Consider the following 21786-nt stretch of genomic DNA (forward strand, 5'->3'; position numbering starts at 1 on the left):
AATACATCTTTTTGGTAGACCATGAAAACAAGTTTCTCTTGATAAATTTGCTGGCATAACTTCTTTGTTTGAGAACTTTTGCCAGGAGAAGTTCTTGAAGGATTGTAAATCCCTGTCTTTTGTTCCTCCTCTTTGGTTTTTATCAGGAATAAAAGAAAATGCTTTGAAATATGTTACACACGCAAGGACCTTAATAATCTAGTTGTTGAACTACATATGTCAATTCCACGATCTCAAGATATTTGTTGTTTTATTATTCTAAGTCAAGAACCAACAATTTTTTGTTGATTGCCTTAGTATTTAGAATAAACATTTTTCTTTCATCATTATATTGCAAAGATATCATCATATATATGAGTTGATGAGGATTTTGAGACTTTAAGATATAGGTACAAAGGAGTAGACCAGCCTTGTCAATGTCATTGGTGCCCTTGTTATTCATATGACTGATTCTGTTTATATTAATTTCTCTTTGATAGTTGGTAGCTTCTCTTCGTTTCCTGCATTTTATATATTTGGAATATATGTGAGAAAACTAATTCCTTGTGATGGGTGTTTGCCTCATGTTTTTCTTTCCTTGGTCAGGTCATAAATGTCAAAATTGAGTTCTCTTCAACTCAAACACGTTTCTCTTATCTTTACCTATGAAAGGGAAAAATATAAAATTGATGAGAATTTGATTTTTTCAGTTGGTTCTCTTCAGATCTTCTTGCAATTCTGCTGCCTCAATTAGCTGTAAAATAAGAAAATAATTTCACTGAAGAAAATGGGCATGTTTTAATTGACTCTCAGCAAGATGTTTAATGACTAAAGATACCCTAATCTAGGCTAACCATGCTCCATTACGGTGTATAGACCACCATAATATGTGATTTTCCATTCTATATAATGAATTAATCCCTCTTATCATGTTTTCAAACAGAATGATTATTAAGAATATTTCCTTCTCACTTTTGCTTCAGATCAATTGGCAGTTGAGCTAATAATTTCTTAGAGTAGTGGCCAATCAGCACTCTTGTTCTTTTCCTTATTGAGTCTTACTCCATGTGTTTCTCATGCTTGTGTCCTGTATTGTACATATCTTACATTGGAAATACAGGGATAACACACAATCTCTGGAGGACTGCTTCTGGGAGGCTTGGGCTTGCTTGATCTCATCATCTACTCATTTAAAAGTGCCATTCTGTCTTGAGAATTTGATATTTTCTAGTTTCATTGTTGCTGCCCTTATATTGCTAAAGTAATAGTGAATTGTTTACTGTTTTGATTGAAAATATTATATTGTGTGGAACTGCAGCAAAGAACACATATTGGACGTGTTATTGGCTTTGTTCTTGCTATATGGGGCATATTGTTTTACTCCCGCCTATTGAGTACAATGACAGAACAATTCAGAGTAAGCTCTTGAAAAGAGAAGCTTTTACTAAAGTTTATAGGTATGTTCATTTACCTCCTTATGACCATCATTTGGACAGAATAATATGCAAAAACTTAGAGAAGGAGCACAGATGCAAGTTATGGAGGCTGATCATATCGTTATTTGTGGAATCAATAGTCATCTGACCTTCATACTGAAGCAGCTAAATAAGTATCATGAGTTTGCTGTGCGCTTAGGCACTGCTACAGCTAGGTAATTGGTTCTTATACCGCCAGTTCAAAATATCAGTACAATGTGTTTGAAATACTGGCTCCTATGATCCCTCGGGTGCATATATTTGCAGGAGGCAAAGAATTCTTCTTCTTTCTGATCTTCCAAGGAAGCAGATGGACAAGCTGGCTGACAATATTGCCAAAGACCTTAGCCATATTGATGTCCTAACAAAGAGGTATAGTTAATAGATTCTTCCTTTTGCTAATCAGAGCAGTACCTTCCAGGAAAGTCTCAAATTATCTTTCCTGCACAATGCTGAAAATCTTTTATTTGTCAGTTGCTATCTTTATGGCGTGCTTTTTATTTTATTTTTTATAGCTGTTCCCAAACCAAATGGAAACACAAAGTGACTTTTTCTGAACTTAGCAACATTTATAGTAAATAGGGAAGCCTTTCTCTTTCACCTTATATTTCAAACATTAGGGACTCCCCAAATTACTGATTTTTCTTTTCTTGCTAGAAATACATGATGAACTAAAAATGGAAGCAAGGGTAAAGCAGGGGAACATATTTCAGGTTAGAAATGCTAGCTAAAAAACAGGATGCATTCCTTGAATAAATCTAATTGTGATTAGTGTCAGGCCAAGTGATCCTGCAGCTTGTGTATGTAAATTCCCCATTGCTACATGTTCATTTACCATAAAATAGAGGTTTTTTGGTTTTTAGTGCGGCTTTTTCTAATTAGAAGGAAGTTGGCCTATATGAACAAGAAGTTTTTCCCTCTAATAATCAACTGATTCAAATACCATTATAGCAGTACAGACCTAGCAAGTGAGTTCTAAAGAAGGAAAATAGGAATTGGAACTTTATTAAAGCAGAAGACAACCGGCTCGATTTTCTCCAGGAAACTAGGTCCCGATTTCCTCCTAAAATCCAGGTAACAAACTGACTTCAAGTTTAAAAAGATGGAAAATTCAAATCTCCCTAACTTTCAAGACTTATCATGAAATACCCTAATTTATTGAACAAACATAAATCAAATATAAAACCAAACTCTATCCTTATCTACACTCCCCCTCAAGTAGGGGCAAATATGTTTAACATTCCTAACTTGCCCATGAACTTCTCAAAAATCGATCTGCTCAGTCTTTTTGTGAAAATATCAGCCACTTGTTCACTCGTAGGCACGTAGGCCATGCACAATGTACCTTATTCTATTTTTTCCTTTATAAAGTGCCGATCTACCTCAATGTGTTTCGTTCTGTCATGATGAACAAGATTGTGCAAGACATCTATTGTTGTCTTGGTATCACAAAACAATTTCACTAGTGACTCATTGTTATATGTAACTCCTCAAACATCGTCTTGATCCACAACCCTTCACATATTCCATGAGCTATAGTTCTGAATTCTACCTCTGCACTACTTTTACGTATCAAATTTTGTTTCTTAATCCTCCATGTCTCTAAGTTTCCTTTAACAAATGAACAATAGCCTGTAGTTGACCTCCTATCTTCTAGTGATCCGGCCCAATCTACATCTATGTGAACTTCCACTCCTCTATTCTCACTTTTTCCAAAAAAAAGTCATTTACCTAGTGTTCCTTCAAAATTCGGTACACAACCTCCTAGTGAGATTCTGTCGGTGAATGCATATGTTGACTCACTCTACTAACTGCAAAGGTTGTATCTTGGTGAGTGTGTGAGAGGTAAATGAACCTACCAACCAATCTTTGAAACCTCCCCTTTTCTATTGGTGCTTTGTCATCTAAAGACTTGGGTCTTTTGTTTTGGTCAATAGGAGTTTCACTAGGTTTGCATTCAAGCATCCCTGTTTCTTTTAGTAGATCTAAAGTGTATTTCTATTGACAAATAGAAATTCCAAGTTTGCTTCTAGCAACTTCCATCCCCAAGAAATATCCTAAACTACCAAGATCCTTTACTTGAATTCATCAGCCAATTCTCCTTCAATTTCTTCATTCCAAGGTCATCATCACCTATAAGAATTATGTTATCTACTTGAACAATCATAATTGTCACCTTTCCTTCTTGAGTGTGCCTATATAACACGGAATGTCCTTGAGAGAACCCCAACCTTTTTAAAACTTTGGTAAATCTTCCAAACCAAGCTCTAGGTGGTTGTTTGAGCCCATAGAGTGACTTCTCCAGTTTGCAAACCTTGACCATGTGTTAGTCATCTGAGAATCCAAGAGGGAGATCCATATGTAGAGGCTAATCCTTGTTTGCTGCTAACAATTTAAGAATCCTTATTAAATTAAGTTTAACAATAGGAGCAAATGTCTCCAAGCAGTCTATGTTAAAGGTTTGTGTGAAACCTTTGACTACTAACCTCACCTTGTGCTACTCAATTTCACCATCAAAGTTGTATTTCATCATAAAGACCCATTTGCATCCCACTAGTATTTTTCCATTGGGTAAATCAACAATCTTCCATGTTCTACTTGTTTTTTTTTTTTTTTTTGATAAGTAAAAGATATGCATTAAAAAAGGCAAAACGCCGCACAACATACAGGAAGTATACAAGGCAGCTTAGGCCTCAAAAAACAAAACAAAGAATCACCTCCCTTTAAGTGGAGGCTATCCACTCTAAAAAGCCTATAAGGGAGAACGCCTCCTCACCTACATACAATTTGGCCCAACTCCACAAGTTACAAACAAAAGAATTCTTTAACTTTTGCACATTCAAACCCCCCCCCCCCCTAAAAGCTAATCTATTCCTCTCCTTCCATACCGTCTAAAAAATACACAACGGAATGACATCCCATATCTTTTTCCTTTTCTTTCCCACAAACGAACCCCTCCAACTAGCTAAGACCTCCTTTACAGTTCCTGGAAAAACCCATTTCACATCAACTAAACCAAAAACAATATCCCGTAAGGCTCTAACCACTGTACAATATATAAGGATATGATTTACACTTTCTTCTTCATATCCACACAAGAAACAACGATTTGGAAGTTGAAATCCTCTTCTTTGAAGACTATCCAAAGTTAACACCTTCCCCCATGACGCCTCCCACGCAAAGAAGGCAACTTTTGTTGGCACTCTTGCCACCCAAATACTTTTATAAGGAAATCCTATATCATCAGACTTCGTCAACAAACTGTAAGCTTTCTTAACCCTAAACTGACCATTTCTTCCTTTCCTCCATAGAACTGAATCTTCCTCCAAGGAAGGTTTAAAACCCCTCAATATGTGGAGAAACTCCCCAACCAACTCAATCTCCCAATCATTGAAGTCCCTCAAAAAGTGTAGGTTCCAGTTTCCTTGACCCGAATTTTGATCCCACATTTCCTCAATCGTCAAATTCTGATGAGCAGCCATACCAAAAAGATGAGGGAAGCATTGAGACAATGAGGATTCTGAGCACCACACATCTGTCCAAAAGCTGATCATGTTGCCCTTCCCTACTCGGAATGTCATGTTATCCCAACACCAATCTAATTCTTTCCAAATCTCCTTCCAAACCCCTACACCAACCGTCCCATTTGCCTTTTTGGGCCTCCAATCAAGACCCTCCTGCCCATACTTCACCTTGATCACTTGTCTCCACAAATTATCTTTGTCACAGGCATACCTCCATATCCACTTGCCAAGTAAAGCTTTGTTCAACAAGGCTAGCTTTCTAAGACCTAGTCCACCTTTATCTTTATCTGTACAAACCACCTCCCATTTAACCATATGAACTTTTCTCTCCATGTTTCCCCCTCCCCACAAAAAATCCCTTTGCACTTTCTCAATCCTTCTAACAACAACCTTGGGCATTCTGAAAATGGACATTTGGTAGATTGGCATGCTAGCCAAGGTACTTTTTATTAAGGTGACTCTTCCTCCTTTAGAAATATATTGCCGTTTCCAAAGAGCTAGTCTCCTCCTAACTCCAAAGAGCTAGTCTCCTCCTAACTCTTTCCTCCACCCCATCCCATATATAAGGCGCTCTATTTGGGGCCCCTAAAGGAAGACCCAAGTACTGAGAAGGTAAAGTCCCCACCCTACAGCCTAGCTCAACAGCCAACTCCTCCACTTCCACCACCTCTCCAACTGGAATGATTTCACTCTTGGCTAAATTAATCCTTAGGCCTGAAGCCGCTTCAAACCAGAATAGAATCCAACTTAAGTGAGTTAGATGATCCTTTCTGGCCTCACAGAAGATAATTGTGTCATTAGCAAAAAACAAGTGAGAGATGTTCAAAGAGGGGCCACTTCCACCCCTTATGTTGCATCCTGATAAGAACCCCCCCTCCACAGCTCTCCTGATAAGAACATCTAGCACTTCCATCCCCATAATGAAGAGATAAGGAGATAACGGATCCTCTTGTCTAAGGCCTTTAGTGCTAGGGAAGAAACCTGCAGGCACTCCATTAACCAACACTGAAAATTTAGCTGAAGACAGACAACTCCACATCCACCCCACCCATTTAGACTCGAAGCCCATCTTTTGTAACACCTTCACCAAGAACTTCCAATTGATGCTGTTATAGGCTTTCTCTATATCCAACTTGCATATAATGCCCTTTTCCTTTTGTTTCTGCCATGAGTCTATCACTTCATTTGCAATTAAAGAAGCATCAAGAATTTGTCTTCCCTTCACAAAGGCATTTTGAGACGTGGAAACCACCTTACCAACTACTTTCTTCATTCTATTAGCTAGCACTTTAGCTAATAACTTGTAAAGCCCCCCCAAGAGACTAATTGGTCTGAAGTCTCTAAGGTCCTCAGCCCCACTTTTCTTGGGGATCAGCACCAAGAAGGTATTGTTGAGGCTCTTGAGGAAAGAACTGTGGTCATAGAAGTCTTTGAACATTTCCAAAATCCCCTCTTTAATGTTCTACTTGTTTTAAGAGCTCTCATTTCTTATAAAACAACTACTTTTCATTAGGAAACCATCATAGCTTCCTATATATTTTTAGGAATTTTTTCTTGTGAAAGATTAGTAATAAATGCATAGAGAGATGGTGATAATTTTCAATAGGACAATTTCGTTTTTGATAAAAAAAAGAAGATAATTTTTAGGAGGACACAAAATTTCAAATAAGGTGAAGTGTGAAAGATCTTACTCCTTTTGGAAGAGCAATGGGAAGGTTAAGATTTTTAGAATGATTTTCTAGAGATGAGTCAAGATTTTCATTACCTATTGATGTTTCTATCTCTGGTTCAGATTCATGTTGAACTTGGGGTGCAATAAACTCTTTTATTTGAGGATTTGGTCATTGAGAATAGATACAAAGATTTTTCAATTGGTGGTCTGCAAGTTGTGAATCATCTCCTTTCCCTGTGATTGATTTTTCCAGTGACACTATAGGTTCTGTCAAGTGTTGTGATGGTGGTGAAAGAAAAGGCTGGTCAAATTTTGGTGGGTTGTCTAAGATAAGATGAGAAGTTTCCAAAAAATGGTCTTCTCTCAAATTCTCCCCTTGAAGAGTGGTGTTGGTAAGAAGGGCAATTTTTTTTTTTTTTTAAAATGACATCCTTAGTAATAAACAATTTTCATGAGATTGAATGATAACACTTATACCCTTTTTTGTGGAAGAGTATCCTAGAAAGACATATTTAATGGCAAGAGGATCCAATTTGGAACTATGATGAGCTGGAACATGAGTGAAAAGCAATGCAGCTGAAGATTTTCATAGGAAGGCATGGTAAAGACAAGAAGAAGGGTAAGTGGTAGGAGAGTTGATAAAGGAGTGTTAAAGTTTAAGACACTTGATGGCATTCAATTTATAAGAAATGTAGTGGTGAGAATAGCTTCGCCCCAAAATTTTTTAGGCATAAGACTGGTGAACATTAGTGATTTGGCAACTTCTAAAAGATGTTGATTTTTGCGTTTGACAACTCCATTTTGTTGTGGAGTGTCAGTGCATGAACCGTGATGAACAATCCCTTTGAGTAGATGGATAATTGCCAAGAATGGAATCAAAATACTCAGCACCATTATTAGTTCGTATGATTTGGATTTAGGATTGAAATTGAGTTTTAGCCATGTAATGAAATTGTATAAAGGTTTGAGCAGCTTTAGATTTTTCTTTCAAGAGGTGAACCCAACGAATGCGTGTATGATCATCAATAAAAGATATGAACCATTTTGTATTATTTGAATTTGGAACATGTGAATGTCACAGTAAATGAGTGAGAAAGCACCAAAAGCTGTGTAGGGTTGGGCAAGATAAGGACTATGGTGATGTTTTGCAAGTTGACAAGTTTTACACTGGAAAAGAGAAACATTTTTATAATTGAATAAAGTGGGAAACAAAGATTTCAGATGAGAAAAACTAGGATGGCCTATTCTATAGTATCATAACATTATTTCATTATCACAAGATAAAGAACCTAATCCACTACTTGCAACTTGACCTTGTCCATTAATGATGATTGAGTCCTCAAGGTAATAGATGTTGTCACATTCCTAAGCTTTCCCAATCATCTTCCCTAAAGATAGATCTTGAAAAATCATAGTAGGAAGGAAAAAATTTAGCTATGCAGTTGTGGTCCTGGGTTAATTTGCGAATAGAAGATAGATTACAGGAAAGTTTTGGAATGAGTAAAAAAAAAAAATGGATTTTTAGAGAATTTGAGAGTTGCACTGTTCCCTTCCTTGCAACAAGAGAAATTGAACCGTATGCAATTCTAATTTTTTGGTGGTGATCAAAGTAAGGGACATAGGAATAAAAATATGTCGATGACCTTGTCATATGGTCCAACGTCCTAGAGTCGACAATCCACATATCTTCTTTATTATTTGCAGTATTGAGAGCAGTAAGGAAGTTACCTGTTTAGGCTATGGAACAGTTACTACCTCCTTGGTTTGGACTGGACTGGGACAATGGTGAATTGAGTTAGTTTATAGAGGTGCTTAATTTGCTCCGTGCTGACTTTCATAGGAGCATTTTCTGAGTTATTTTCGTTTGGGTTTGTAGTGGCTTGATTGTTCTGGACTTGAAAGCTCATTCCACCTGTAGGTCGTCTAAGTGTCCAGTTAGCTGGTTTTCCATGGATCTTCCAGCAGGTCTCCTTAGTATGTCCAGGTCGGTTGCAAAACTCACACCATAGCCTTTCGCCACATTGGTTGACACACTGGTCACTAGAGTTTCTAGTGTTTTGCCCACATGACACACGAGCCAAACTCTCAACATTCTCTTGAACATTTAGTTTTTCTCCCAGTATTACCTTTCTGTGCCTTTCTTCTCTCCTTACCTCTAAAAAAACTTCATTTGTAGATGAAAATGGCTCTCTACTTAAAATTCTTCCTTATACTTCATCAAGTTCTTTATTTAGACCTGCCAAGAACCCAGAAACTCTTTCCCTCTCAATCATTTTTTTCTGCTTTCACACTACACTCTTCATACCCTAATTATGGCTTGTAGAATAAGTCTAATTTCTGCTAGAAAGTTTGCAGATCATTATTATATTTTGTTACATCCATAGTCCTCTGTTTCATCTCCTTGATCCTTAACTTCAGCTCGAAAATTCGGGCAGCGTGTCTAGATCTGAGTAATTTTTCTTACCCCTGTCCCATATTGCCTTTGTTGTTGATCAGAACAAATAAGTCTGGCTGATTTTTGTGTCCATTGAGTTGATCAGCCACGCTTGACAATTGAATTGTCCATGATCCATGTAGAATAGTTCGTATCATTATTCTTTGGTGCCTTTGTTTCACTGATCAAATAACCGAGCTTGCCTCTTCCACACACCACCAACTTGATCTACTGAGACCATTGGAGGTAGTTTTTTCCATTTAATTAGTGTGTCATGATCTGGATAGAAGGCTTATCACCAGCTTGAAATGCCACAATTGATCTGGGTAGAAAAGTTATGTGATTTTAAAATTTCATTTAGAAAGGCCATTCAGGGGGAAAAATACTATCTGGAAGGGGTATTTAGCAAGGAACAAGCACTTAACAATGAGCTTGGGTTTTTGGAACTTGGTTTTTGAGAAAAAGGGGCTGGAGGGGTTTGCTTCTTTTGGTTCATGCTTACCATAAATTCTGTTACTGGATTGATAGAATTGAAACTTCCTTTCCTATATCTTACATTATGAGTTTCTATTTGTACAGTTGCAGCAGCCTTAGTTTGACAAAGTCATTTGAAAGAGCTGCTGCTGATAAAGCACGTGCCATAATTATATTGCCTGCAAATGGAGATCGGTGAGAACTTCCATTTCTGTACATCTTCTTGAAATAAACAAAATTAGATACAAATTGCTTTGTTGTTTACACTATAGCTTTTATACTAATTGGAGTTTTTAGTACTGTGGAAAATGCAATCAATGTCAGGATGTCAGATTTGAAACTCTGATCCATTAGTATAAGAATAATTAATGAAATTAGTGGGGAGGACTGATCATATAGGTAAAAAAAGGCAAAAACTACTCAAGTGGTAAGGGGTTGGAGTGGGGTTGTGGGAGGTTCCAGGTTTGAGTTCAAGTAAGGAGAAAAAAGGAAAAAAAGAAATAAAAGATTTAACCATCAAAATAAATGAAAGATACGGACTGATTCTTAGGGTAGAGATATGGTGAGCGGTCCTCCTCATATGGAGTAAACTTTGAACTCGAGCATTGCTCTGCTAGGGTGTATGCTTGTCTTTTACTGCATGTTCTTTGCAATGAATAATAATATCTGTCACCAGATCATCTATTAAGCAACCAAGAGCTATTACAGAAGAACTGCGATAACTTGTAAAGTTTGATGTACAAGCATCATTTGTCAGTGCATGTCACTTTCCTGTATACTTCATGGACTGGGTTCATTGTTCATACTTTTAAAATACATTCTCATCATAATCACTTCGGCATCAGCTCAAATACTGTGGGGTGGATTCATGAATGTACAGCATTTTCTATTTAAAGTGAATTCTTCAAATATTTTCTTGCTCTTTTATTTCATGTCCTTTTCAGCCTAACCTTTAAGGCATTACAGATGCTATGACTAAATTTTTTTACATGTGTCCAGATCATCTATGTCCATGCTTGTTTGGCTATTAATCCATCTCAACATGCTTATTTTTATGTCTGTGGTTAATGATAGAGAGTGTTGGTTAATCAAGAAGATCAGTTACATGAAATGAATGTAGTTTAGGGTTGAACATTGAGATAGATGTATAACAAGACAAGAAAAGGATAGAATATATGATAAATGTGTTTGTGGGAACTGAGAAGTTGGAGGGAGTACCTAATGAAGACAAGATGAAAGGGAGTTGAGCCTAATCATTTGTAGATAACAAATGCTTGCAGAGGAAAGAGGCTGCAAGTACAACATAAAGATTAAAAAATGATATTGGTTGAGTTAGAACTTAGAAATGGGATGGTTTATGATTTATTACAATTTGGAAGCATTGATTAGGCACCCAATTAAGCTCATATTGTGACTTGTTTTCTCTTGACAAGTCCATGGTTTAATCTGTTTACAAGTTGCACAAACCAAAATTATCGAATTTCTCTGTTGAAGTCTACTGATTTTAGATTCTAATTTATCAGGTATGAAGTTGATACAGATGCATTTCTATCTGTACTAGCCCTTCAACCTATTTCAAAAATGACTTCTGTCCCCACCATTGTTGAGGTATAATCTTTATGGATACCTTTTGGACTGAAAATAACACAAGGTTAAGCATGCACTAAATTTGAGTTGAATGTTCTTTTTTCAATTGATGCAGGTTACAAACTCCCAAACCGCTGAGCTTTTAAAGTCAATTTCAGGATTGAAAGTTGAGCCAGTAGAAAATGTTGCATCCAAACTACTGGTTCAATGCTCTCGGCAAAAGGGCCTGATCAAGATCTACAAACATTTACTTAATTATCGAAGTACTTTCTATAATCTTGTTAAAATTATGACTTTCAAGTAAGCTTTTTCTACAAAAGATAAAAAGTATAAAACAAAAGCAAAATAAAAAACAAAGAAGCAAGGAAAAAAAGAGCTAAAAAAGGTTATAAAAAAAGAAAAATTAGAACATAGAAAGAAATGATGAAACCTTACAGAAAAAATCCCATTGGATTTTTTCCTTTCAATTATTGAAATTCTCTTTATCAAATAAGTATTTGAAGTATTTAGTACAGTAAAAAAAATTAAGTACTCTTTCATAAATTATTTTATATGATACACATCAGTTCATTTTATTCAGGAATTATTTGAATAGCTTGATATTTTGTTATCTGGAGGCTCTTTCTTGTTTTGTTTACCTTGCTCTTGTTTCATAATGTTTAATATTTGTTCCTTTGAGGTTTCTATTCATTACTCCTCTATTCTTTGTTGATGAAATCTTTTCTCAACCTACCAAATGACATCTGAACTCAACATCATGATACCTTTAGGGAAAATACCTCTGTGGACTTTAATTCTCGTTCAAGTTGGACATGCAAAGGGATTCCCCATTTCTAAGATACTCTACCTTCTGAAGGTTAACTTTTAATTTAAATGTAGCATTAATGCACTTTGAGTTTTATCTTGAAAACTTAAGGTGGCTAAAAGTTGCATCACCAAATAAGACGATATCATTTGCAAAGAGAAAGTGAAAGGTGGTGGGGTGCTTTCTCTGCTACCCAAAGACTTACCACTTCCTCTATTCCCACTTTAAAGGTCAGCCTACTCGAAGCTTCTCCCAAATAGTAAACAAACTAGGAGACATCAGGTTACCTTGTCTAGTAACTCTAGGGTTGTAAAAAAAAAAACCTTTAGCAGTTTTATCAACTACGTATGCAAAATGGAGTGAACATACAGACATCTAATTTGCACCTCCTTTGCAACATCAAATATAATTTACTCAAAAATTACAACATAAATTCTTAGTGAGCATGGTCAAAGGCCTTCAACAAATCAATCTTTTAAACTATGCTTGTGTTGCCACTCCTTTAAGCATCAGTATTTTTTCTTTTGATAGGCAAAGATGAATTTTGTTAAGAAGTGTTCTATCATAAAGGGGCAAACCTGGCATGCAGAAGGTATAGAGAGGGTGCCTAGAGGCTAAAAGGGAAGGCAAATTACAAAACACCCTCCCCAAAACAGGAGTCTGACCAATCAATGAAAACTAACATAGAAAAGGATTCCACATCAATAGACTTTCTGGATCAAAGGAGCAGATAGTAAATAAAGGATTTCTTTAAGGACCTGGTGAGAATGGTCCACATCTTCATCAGCTATATTCAGAATCCAAAATAGATACAAGAGCACCGTCCAAAAATTATTTGAAGGGGTAGAGTCGCATGGTGAAGCTCAAAGATATCTTCTTTAAGTCCCAGTTCATGTAGTCTAATGATGCCCCTGATGAAGGGAATGCATCATCCTTGATTTTGTGCAAAGAGTGGGGTTGACTTGAGTGCTTTGTGGTTGCGTAGCTGTTATGTTTTTCTTTTCTTTATTTTCATTTCTAGAAAGCCCTCTTTGGATGGTCCTATATATGCTTCATGTCTTATTCCGATATGCATTCACGTTACTTATAATTAATTTAAAAAAAAGCACACTGCCACATGTAATATACTGTAGCAATGTCTTGAACGTAGGTGTCTTCCGTACCTCAGAAGTGTGCTTTTATCCACTTTCCACCAACCTACTTACCTTGAACTTTTATCTGAATCACCCCTTCTCCAGCGCCATGTTAAGAAAATTTGAATTTGTACTTGTTCTCAAAGCTTTTGCCACTAAATTTTCTATGTCATCCACCTTAACTTAAAGCCTACAACTTTGAGCACAAGTGTTGGCAGTGAAAAGCTTTACATGCATCTACAAAAGCCACAAATGGCTTTCTTTCTTCACTCAACCAGCAGAAGTATTCACTTTTCTACTTGCATTTTCTATCGAATGAAAAGAATATGTTGGCTACATCACCTACCTTAGCCAACTATCCGAAAACAACTCAATCTCACCTTGTGCCAGCCAATACTCCTAAAAATTTGTAGACCTATGAGTATGAAATACCTAGATGAGGATGAATAGGTATTTAGCCCTTTTTAACTTCAAATTTTTAATTTTAATTTCCATTTAAAAGTATGGAAGAAGAAGAGAAATCAATCGCACAAGACAACGATTTTTATGTGGAAAACTACCCACAAAGTCTACCAGAGACTTTGCAGATGTAAACACCACACAGTCTAGAAATCACATAGCACAAATCCATTATTGAAAAAAAAGTACACAGATTTGCCTGGCAGATGTTATCCCTAAATCTTACTCCCCATTATTTATATTTATATTCATGTTCACAACATAATACCACATCTACACCCAGTTGACTACTTCAACATCCGATAGGATGTGGATTTCTCTCACCAAGCCAAGAATGTAAATCACGAACAATTTGAGAGTTTTGGGATACGAAAAAGACTGATAAATTTTTTCATAAAATTCCCATGTACTAAAAATGATTTTTAGGCATAGTATTTTACCCTAATGGACAAAATCCTAAAGTTTCCAAAAATCGAATTAAAAAAAAAATGGAAAGATTATAACAAAATTCTAGAGAATTATGCTTCGGGTGCTTAAGCTCTTGATCACTCGAGTGCTCTTACGAAGCATTTAAGCACTCAAACAGATTTTTATAATCTTTATTTTAAATCATTTTTGCTCAATTCAAAAATCTAAAATCCACTTAATGCCATAATTCACCATCTTAGCTTTCATCAAACCTCTCTATACTTACCCATGTCTTCTTAGGTTGATCATGCAACGACCTTGAATCTTTAGTGGAGAGTAAGACACAATATATTAGAAAAGTCCTAAGCCAGGACAAATGGAACAAAATTGCCGACTTAAACTAAGCAACCTAATGCACTAACAACTCCAAACCAAGTCTGGGATATTGTGGGTGTAGATGATTATCCCCTACATTTGTCTTGGGTTGCTGGAACCAATTCTCGGTGTGTCTGTGGTTGTCCCACCCTTTAGTGTGTCACATGTATTCTATTGTCCAATAAATCAATTTTTTTTTTAAAAAGAAAAGCCAATATTCATGAGTTTAATTCTTCTTGATTTGGAAAGTTAATCACTTCCTGCTTTTTTGTTGCAGAAAATGTATTTAATCTTTTCAGTTTCCCTAATCTAGCCGGAATAAAGTATAGGCAATTAAGACGTGGATTTGAAGGGGTAAAACTTTCAGCTCAATGTAATCCTTGCTGGTATAGTACTTTGCTGCAAATTTCTGGTTTTATTTCTTTTATTTTTCTCTATGCTTATCTTTTAGGCAGTGGTTTGTGGCCTTTATCGGAATGGGAAGATATATTTCCATCCAAATGATGATGAAGTCCTGCGGCAGACTGACAAAGTAAGTAGACATTATGGAGTTATGAATTGTCTTATATTCAGGTTCACTTTATATAAATAAAAACATTGAGCACCTTTGAGAATCCATTTAAAGTTGAAAGAACCAGTGAACATTTTTACCTTAAGTACTCAAACATTTTGAAATTTACAATGAAAAAAACACAAAAGTGTTAGTTATAAAATGTTAAAAATAATTTTTTTGTCTGAAAAGTGTAAATCTAACATAATGCAATTAAGTAAGACGTATTCTCAACAATGTAGGCTTATGTAATAATATATTTTCAATAATTCATGTGCAATCTCAATCTAGGTTGTACCAAGAGCTGGGGGTTTTGAAACCATGGAAACCTGTCTGATTTGATCATTGAGGTGGTTCAATTGTTTGATCTGATTTTGATAATAACAAGTCCTCTATATGAAATGAATTGTTCTATCATTTTGATTGAAGGGTTCTTGGATGATCATTATCTTTAAAATTTAGTCAGGTTAACGTAAATGGTAAGAGCTTTGGCAAGGGAAATAACCATTTTTAAGTAAAAAATTATTTACAATAGTCCATTTTCATCAAACTTTGAGTTACTTAAGTTCTGAAGAAATGATTTGTTTTATATGCTGATTTGTGTTCCTGGTGTAGGTGTTGTTCGTTGGACCTGTTCCTGGGAAAAGAGAACCACAGCTTGCATATCCAGATGTGAAAGAAGAAACTAATACCATTCAAAATCTGGAAGTTCTAGAAAAGAATGGCGGTGCTTCACATTATGCCTTAGATTTGATAAAAATGCGGGTTGAGAATATTGTAAAACGTCCCACAAAACCAGGTTCAAAAGTATGACTTTCCCATAAGATAATTGTTCAAACAACACCATGCTTTAAACCTTGGATGTTGGTTTCTATTTTTCTTTGCTTGTGAATGCAGGCATCAGATTGGAGTTTGGGACCAAAAGAACGTGTACTTTTGATTGGTTGGCGCCAAGATGTTGTAGAAATGATTGAAGAATATGATAATTATCTTGGACCTGGCAGTGTACTGGTATGCTTTAATAATTTTCTGCCAATCTTTATACCTTATCTACCATTGTGCTTCAAGGGTATAAAATTAGATTCAACTTATTTGCAGCTTTAGCATGAGCATACTTGTGAAAGGCATTTGTCTAGAAATAGCTTGAGGATGATACCCAGAACAATTGTTTCTTGAAATTGATTAGGTCAATAGTTGCTGACCAGGTGTCCATTCTTTAGAGAGCTGTCTGAGAGCTAAGTAAGATATTTGGAGATAAGAGGTACTAATTCAAAACTACATTCATCATGTTAGAGGAAGGATAGCAGAGATTGTTTTGTTATCATCCCAACTTCACTTCATTGAGGCATTTTGTTATGAGATAGTTTTGCTACCTGACATCAACATTTCTTCTCTTTTTTGATGGGCAAGAGGAATTTTATTAAGGAATACATAAAGGAGTGTGGCCTAAGAACATGGTGTATATACAAGCAACAACAAATGAACATAGGATGAGAAAAAACTACAGAAAAAACCACAAACCAAAAACCCAGCCTATCTATGAAATGCAAAAAAGCCTAGTGCCCCACCTGCTAGAGTCTACCAACCAAACAAACAAGGATTTGAGGATAATCTCTTTTTCCAGCTTGGTCTCCTCTGCCCATTCAAATGATAAGACAGAGATAACATGCAATTTAGTCTTGAAGAGGACACACCTTAATTACATAAATGACAGTGCCCCCTTTTTTCGATCTTAAAGAATTGGAGGTGAATAATATGGTGACTGGACAGAAAAATGACTGGTCCTGCAATTACTCTCCAAAGCTGCCAAACTAAGCACAGTGGGAATGTCCATCACACATTTCTCCTCATCCTAATGAATCTTCCATCTGAAGCTAGTCAAGTCTTCTGTATCTGACCTTGGCATCTCCCAACCCAAAAAGAATAAGCTCCTAGGAGCAAAAACTTTGATCCATGATGCAGCAGATTAAAAGATGGTTAGCAGTCTCCTAGCTTTTCCACATCAGCACCAATTGACTGAAGTCCACCTCCTCATAATATGGTCAAAAGTTAGTATCTTCTCTCGAGATGAAGACCAGACAAAACAATGCCATTAGAAGGAGTGCAAGAACTCCAACCAACCTCATCTGGAAAAGAAAAACCTCCTCCGGCACTTATAAAGCCTTAAAGTAAGACTTAAATGAAATTGGTTGTGTTAGAAAGAATGGAATATCTCTCCTGCTCCATACAACCTCCCTATTGGAAAGGCATCACAGAAAAGAATCCATCAATTCCTGACCCCAGCAGCAAGAACCCAAGAACTCCTGGTAACCCTAGGGTTCCAATTCCACTAACCTACCCCACACTACAGTTATCTACTCAGAGTAACCTACCATTCCATAGCAATCCTAAAAAGATGCAGAAAGCATGAAGATTGCCACCAAACACCTTCTGACCGAACTTAATTCTCTGCCAATTTCCAATTTTAGAATTAGTGAAGTTCACAAAAGCAAACTTATCATTTCTGATATTTTTCCAAAGCCTCTTTCCATATGGCCACCTAGCTTCCTATGAACACCTCCATAAGCCTCCTCACCAAACTTATCACTGCCACACTTCTCCATAATTTTTCTCTCATCCACAAGCCTCCAAAACCATTTGGCTAACAAGATATCATAAGCATTCAAGACCTTTTATTCTGGAAAGTACTGCCCTCGGTTAAACATATAGTTTTCCATCTGAAAAAGCATTAGTCTTCTTCTTGTATTCCGATCATCACCACAAAACACTCCCTTAAATCTTTGTCATCTTAACACTCCCTTAATTCTTTGCCATCTTGTTTCTAACCAATGCAAATAACTTTTTCTCTCTGGTATTGATTCAGAAGAATTACATGGTATTTAAAAGAAAAAAATCCAAAGATCAAGGTTAGATTATAGTTATATAGAAAAGAAAGAACCCTAGGAATATTTATATAACACACAAGGAAATCAAATCAATTTATAAAAATAAATTTATTGATTCTAGTGAATGAAGAAATCGATCAATTGATTGATTCTATTGAAGACAAGTTTCCATTTAGGCTGTAAGACAACCAGATAGAACCAAAATTTTTATCTTCAATACTCCCCCTCAAGCTAGGTTGTAAATATTTATCATGCCCAGCTTGCTTACCAATTCTTGAAATTGTTGTCTTGGTAAACTCTTTGTAAAAATATTTGCCAAATGTTTTTTCTCTAAAGAGACATATGGCATACAAATTTGGTCATTCTCTAATTTCTCCTTAATGAAGTGTTTATGTATCTCTACATGCTTGGTCCTATCATGTTGAATAGGATTGTGAGCTATCTTGATTGAGGCCTTGTTATCACAATAGAGTCTCATTGAGTTGTTGGACAATTGAAACTCCTATTAGAGACTTAAGCCACAATAGTTCACAATTCCCTAATGGCATTTATCTAATTCAGTTTTAGCACTTAACCTTGCTTCTATACGTTGTTGCTAACCCCTCCAAGTTACTCAATTACCTCTAATAAAAGCAATAACTAGAGGTGGATCTTCTATCACTTACTAAACTTGCCTAGTCAATGTCTGTGTATGCTTGTATCTTCAAATGATTATTTTCTGCAAAGAAAAGTCATTTTTTTGGACTACCCATAAAGTATCTTAGGATCCTCACCATTGCATTCATGTGATTTTAATTTGGGGCATGCATGGATTGACTAACCACACTTACTACAAAGGCAATGTTTGCCTTCTATTTGATAGATAGATAAACTTCCCTACTAATTGTTGATAACTTGCGTTATTTACCACATGCCTCTCAGTAAGTATTCCAAGTTTATGATTTGTATTGATTGGTGTATCACTCGGCCTACATCCTAATATCTATACGAAGAAAATATCTCAAATTCTCCAAGTATTTAATCTTAAATCCTTTAGCAAGAGATCCTTTTAATCTTCCTATATCAACAACATTATTGTCAGTTACAATGATATCATCCACATAGACAATAAGAATTGTGATCATTCTTCCTTCAGTATTCCTATGGAACATTGCGTTGTCGGTCTGATTTTAAAGTTATTCCATCTTTCGAATGGATATTGTAAATCTTTTAAACGAAGCCATTGGTGATTGTTTCAAGCCATAAAGGGATTTCTTCAATTTACCCATTTTTCCTCCAAATTTGGTTTCAAATCCTTGTGGTGAGTCCATAAATATTTCCTCTTCCAATTCTCCATGTAAGAAAACATTTTTTTACGTATAGTTGATGTAGTGGTCATTCAAGATTAGAAGCCAAAGATAGTAAGACCCTTACTATATTCATCTTAGCAACCAGTGCAAGTGTCTCTTGGTAATCAATACCACATGTTTGGTGAAGCCCTTGGCAACAAGTTGAACCTTGTATCTATCAACAATTCCATTGAATTTAAATTTCACTGTGAATTCCCATTTGCAACCCATTGTTTTGTTTCTGGGTGATAGTTCCACAAGCCCCCTTTATTTTTGTGTAAAGTATGCATTTCTTTTTAAACTGCCTCTTTTCACCTTGGATCTTCTAAAGTTTCTTGTATAGTCTTAGGAGTATCCGCATATGAAAATTCATACGAAAATTTAGGAGTGAAGGCTTTAAAGAATAGATTTGAGTTTAGTTAAAGAATAGATTTGAGTTTACTATAAGAAACAAAGTTGGAAATAGGATGTTGAGTACATGACCTTACACCCTTTCAAATGGCTATAGGCAAATCAAGATCTGACATGGTTTCTTGAATATGCTCAGAATAATTAAAGTCACTTGGATTTTTCAATTCCACCATTTTTTATTGAGATGATAGTTAGAGAGAGAGGTTCTCAACTTCTTTATTCCTCTTAGAGTAAACCTATAGCTCCTTTTCTTGGCCATGATCTCTATGGTTACCCAAAGGTTCTTGTTCTATAATTTTCCCTTCATGAAACTCTCCCTTAAGTTCAATTTGAAGAGTTTCATAAGTGACGAATGGAGCAATAGATATGTCAGACATCTCAAAACTGATCTTTTTCTCTCTCACACTCAACCCTTCCTTGCGCCCTAAAAGGAGAAGTTTGGGTAAAGCACAACTTGCTCCCAAAGAACGTGACATCCATGGAGATGAAAAACTATGGGATAGGGAATGAAAGCATTTATAACCCTTTTATGTTGCTGAATGCCTAAGGAACATGCATTTGATGGATTGAGGATTTAACTTCTATTTTGGGTATAGACATGGACAAACGTAATGGTGGAGAAGAAAATATATGATTAGAAGTTGAATAGATCGTTTGAGGTTATCTATAGGAGTGTCAAAGTTAAGAACACGGGTTAGTATCCTATTAATTAGATATGAAGTTGTTAGAACGACTTCCCCCTAAAATTGATTAGGAACTCCTATTTGAAACATCAAGGCTTGGGCCATTTCTAATAAATGTTTGTTTTTCACTTTGGAAGCCTTATTTGTTTGGGGTGTATCCACATAGAAAGATTGATGAGTAATTGCATTTTTTTTCTAGATAAGTTCTCAAAATACTTGAAAAGTATTTTTTTTCCCCATTATTTGTTCTTAAGACATAAATCTTTGTTTGGAATTGTGTTTGGATTATTGACCAATTTTCTCTATTGTACTAATTTACTTATTTACATAGTAACTCTAGTAAAGAAAAACCAAAGAAAGAGTTACTGTGACTTTTGTAGTATTTTGGGTATCATCCTCAGAGATTGACTTATGGAAATTGTCAATACTAGGTTAAATGAGTTGCTTTTACTTAGGTCCTAAAAAGAAAAACAATATGTAAATAGATTTTTATGAAATGACATTACATAAAGAAAACTAAATTAATAGCAATGCAAATATTGATTTTCATTCAAATGATTTGAGTTTAGGGCTTTCTGCAATCTAACTTTAGGTATAGAAACCAGAGAAAATAAGGGTTGCTTAAGTAGAGTGATTTAGGGCTTTGGAATCCTTGCTTGCTCGCGATCAATCTGAGCTCTATAACTCAATGTTGCATCCAAATTTTATTTTTTTTCATTTTTAAAATAGATTCCTAAAACCATCAAGTGAATGAGATTTATTACCAGTTCAAGGTTTGGCTTTTTTAACTTTTCCTACTCTTTGTAGTTTTGTCTAGAGACAGATAACAATAGAAATACCATGATAACTAATGATCAAGAGTCACCAACAATCACTAGTATTGGGTTATAATCTACCATATCATTCTTTAATACAACTCACAATGATAAGTCTAAATACTCATAAATTATAACCTAACCTTTGATTAATCTTATTATTATAATTATTTACCCATTGTTCCTTTAAGTTTCTAACCCTTAAGTTCTCATGTTTCAAGCTCTAAATTGGTTTTTTAGCCTCTCATGGGGGTGATGGAACATTCACAATCCATAATAGAATAAAAATCCATATATTATCAAAAGAAACTAAAAACAATGCATTAAGTAAAAATAAAATAAAATAAACCAAATCCGTTGTCTTTTTCCCCCACAAACATCAAAACTTAAAAAAATTACTCCCAAAACCTAGAACTAAGAGAGTTTATATAGTAAGTTCAATAACCTAACATGTGACACACTTCCATTGGCCACTTATTTAAAAGAAAGTCATAAACAACCTAAAAGATTCAAAATGTTACAAGTTTTAAATGAGTATCATGTACTTTAAATTGAATGGAGACATTTGAAAGTCATTTAGACGTGTTTTGGAGCTCAAAACTCGATCACCAGTGACTGAATTTGAAATTGGAGTGAGTTTGAAATTAATTTCAAACTCATAAGTGCGAGAAATAGTTGAATTCGAAATTTCGAAATCTAGTAGGTAAGTTCGAAATTCACAATGAATTTCAAACTCACCCACTACCTATGCTGTTACGCCATGTTTTCGGGTTCAAAATACGTGTCTGT

The 21786-nt window shown here is 35.6% G+C and overlaps 1 protein-coding gene across 1 annotated transcript in view; it reads left to right on the forward strand.

Moving 5' to 3' along the window:
- LOC100259579 (putative ion channel POLLUX-like 2) overlaps positions 1-21786 on the forward strand; it is a 31495-nt gene that overhangs the window by 4683 nt on the left and 5026 nt on the right. Inside the window, exons 6-16 of the mRNA XM_002280050.4 lie at positions 1100-1175; positions 1298-1396; positions 1476-1630; positions 1722-1826; positions 9664-9753; positions 11082-11166; positions 11261-11408; positions 14603-14679; positions 14777-14857; positions 15491-15682; positions 15773-15886. Coding sequence (XP_002280086.2) covers positions 1100-1175; positions 1298-1396; positions 1476-1630; positions 1722-1826; positions 9664-9753; positions 11082-11166; positions 11261-11408; positions 14603-14679; positions 14777-14857; positions 15491-15682; positions 15773-15886 — 1222 coding nt within the window. The remainder of the gene's footprint in view (positions 1-1099; positions 1176-1297; positions 1397-1475; positions 1631-1721; positions 1827-9663; positions 9754-11081; positions 11167-11260; positions 11409-14602; positions 14680-14776; positions 14858-15490; positions 15683-15772; positions 15887-21786) is intronic.

The sequence above is a fragment of the Vitis vinifera genome, chromosome 5, assembly GCF_030704535.1.
Source record: "Vitis vinifera cultivar Pinot Noir 40024 chromosome 5, ASM3070453v1".
Classification (NCBI taxonomy): Eukaryota; Viridiplantae; Streptophyta; class Magnoliopsida; order Vitales; family Vitaceae; genus Vitis; species Vitis vinifera.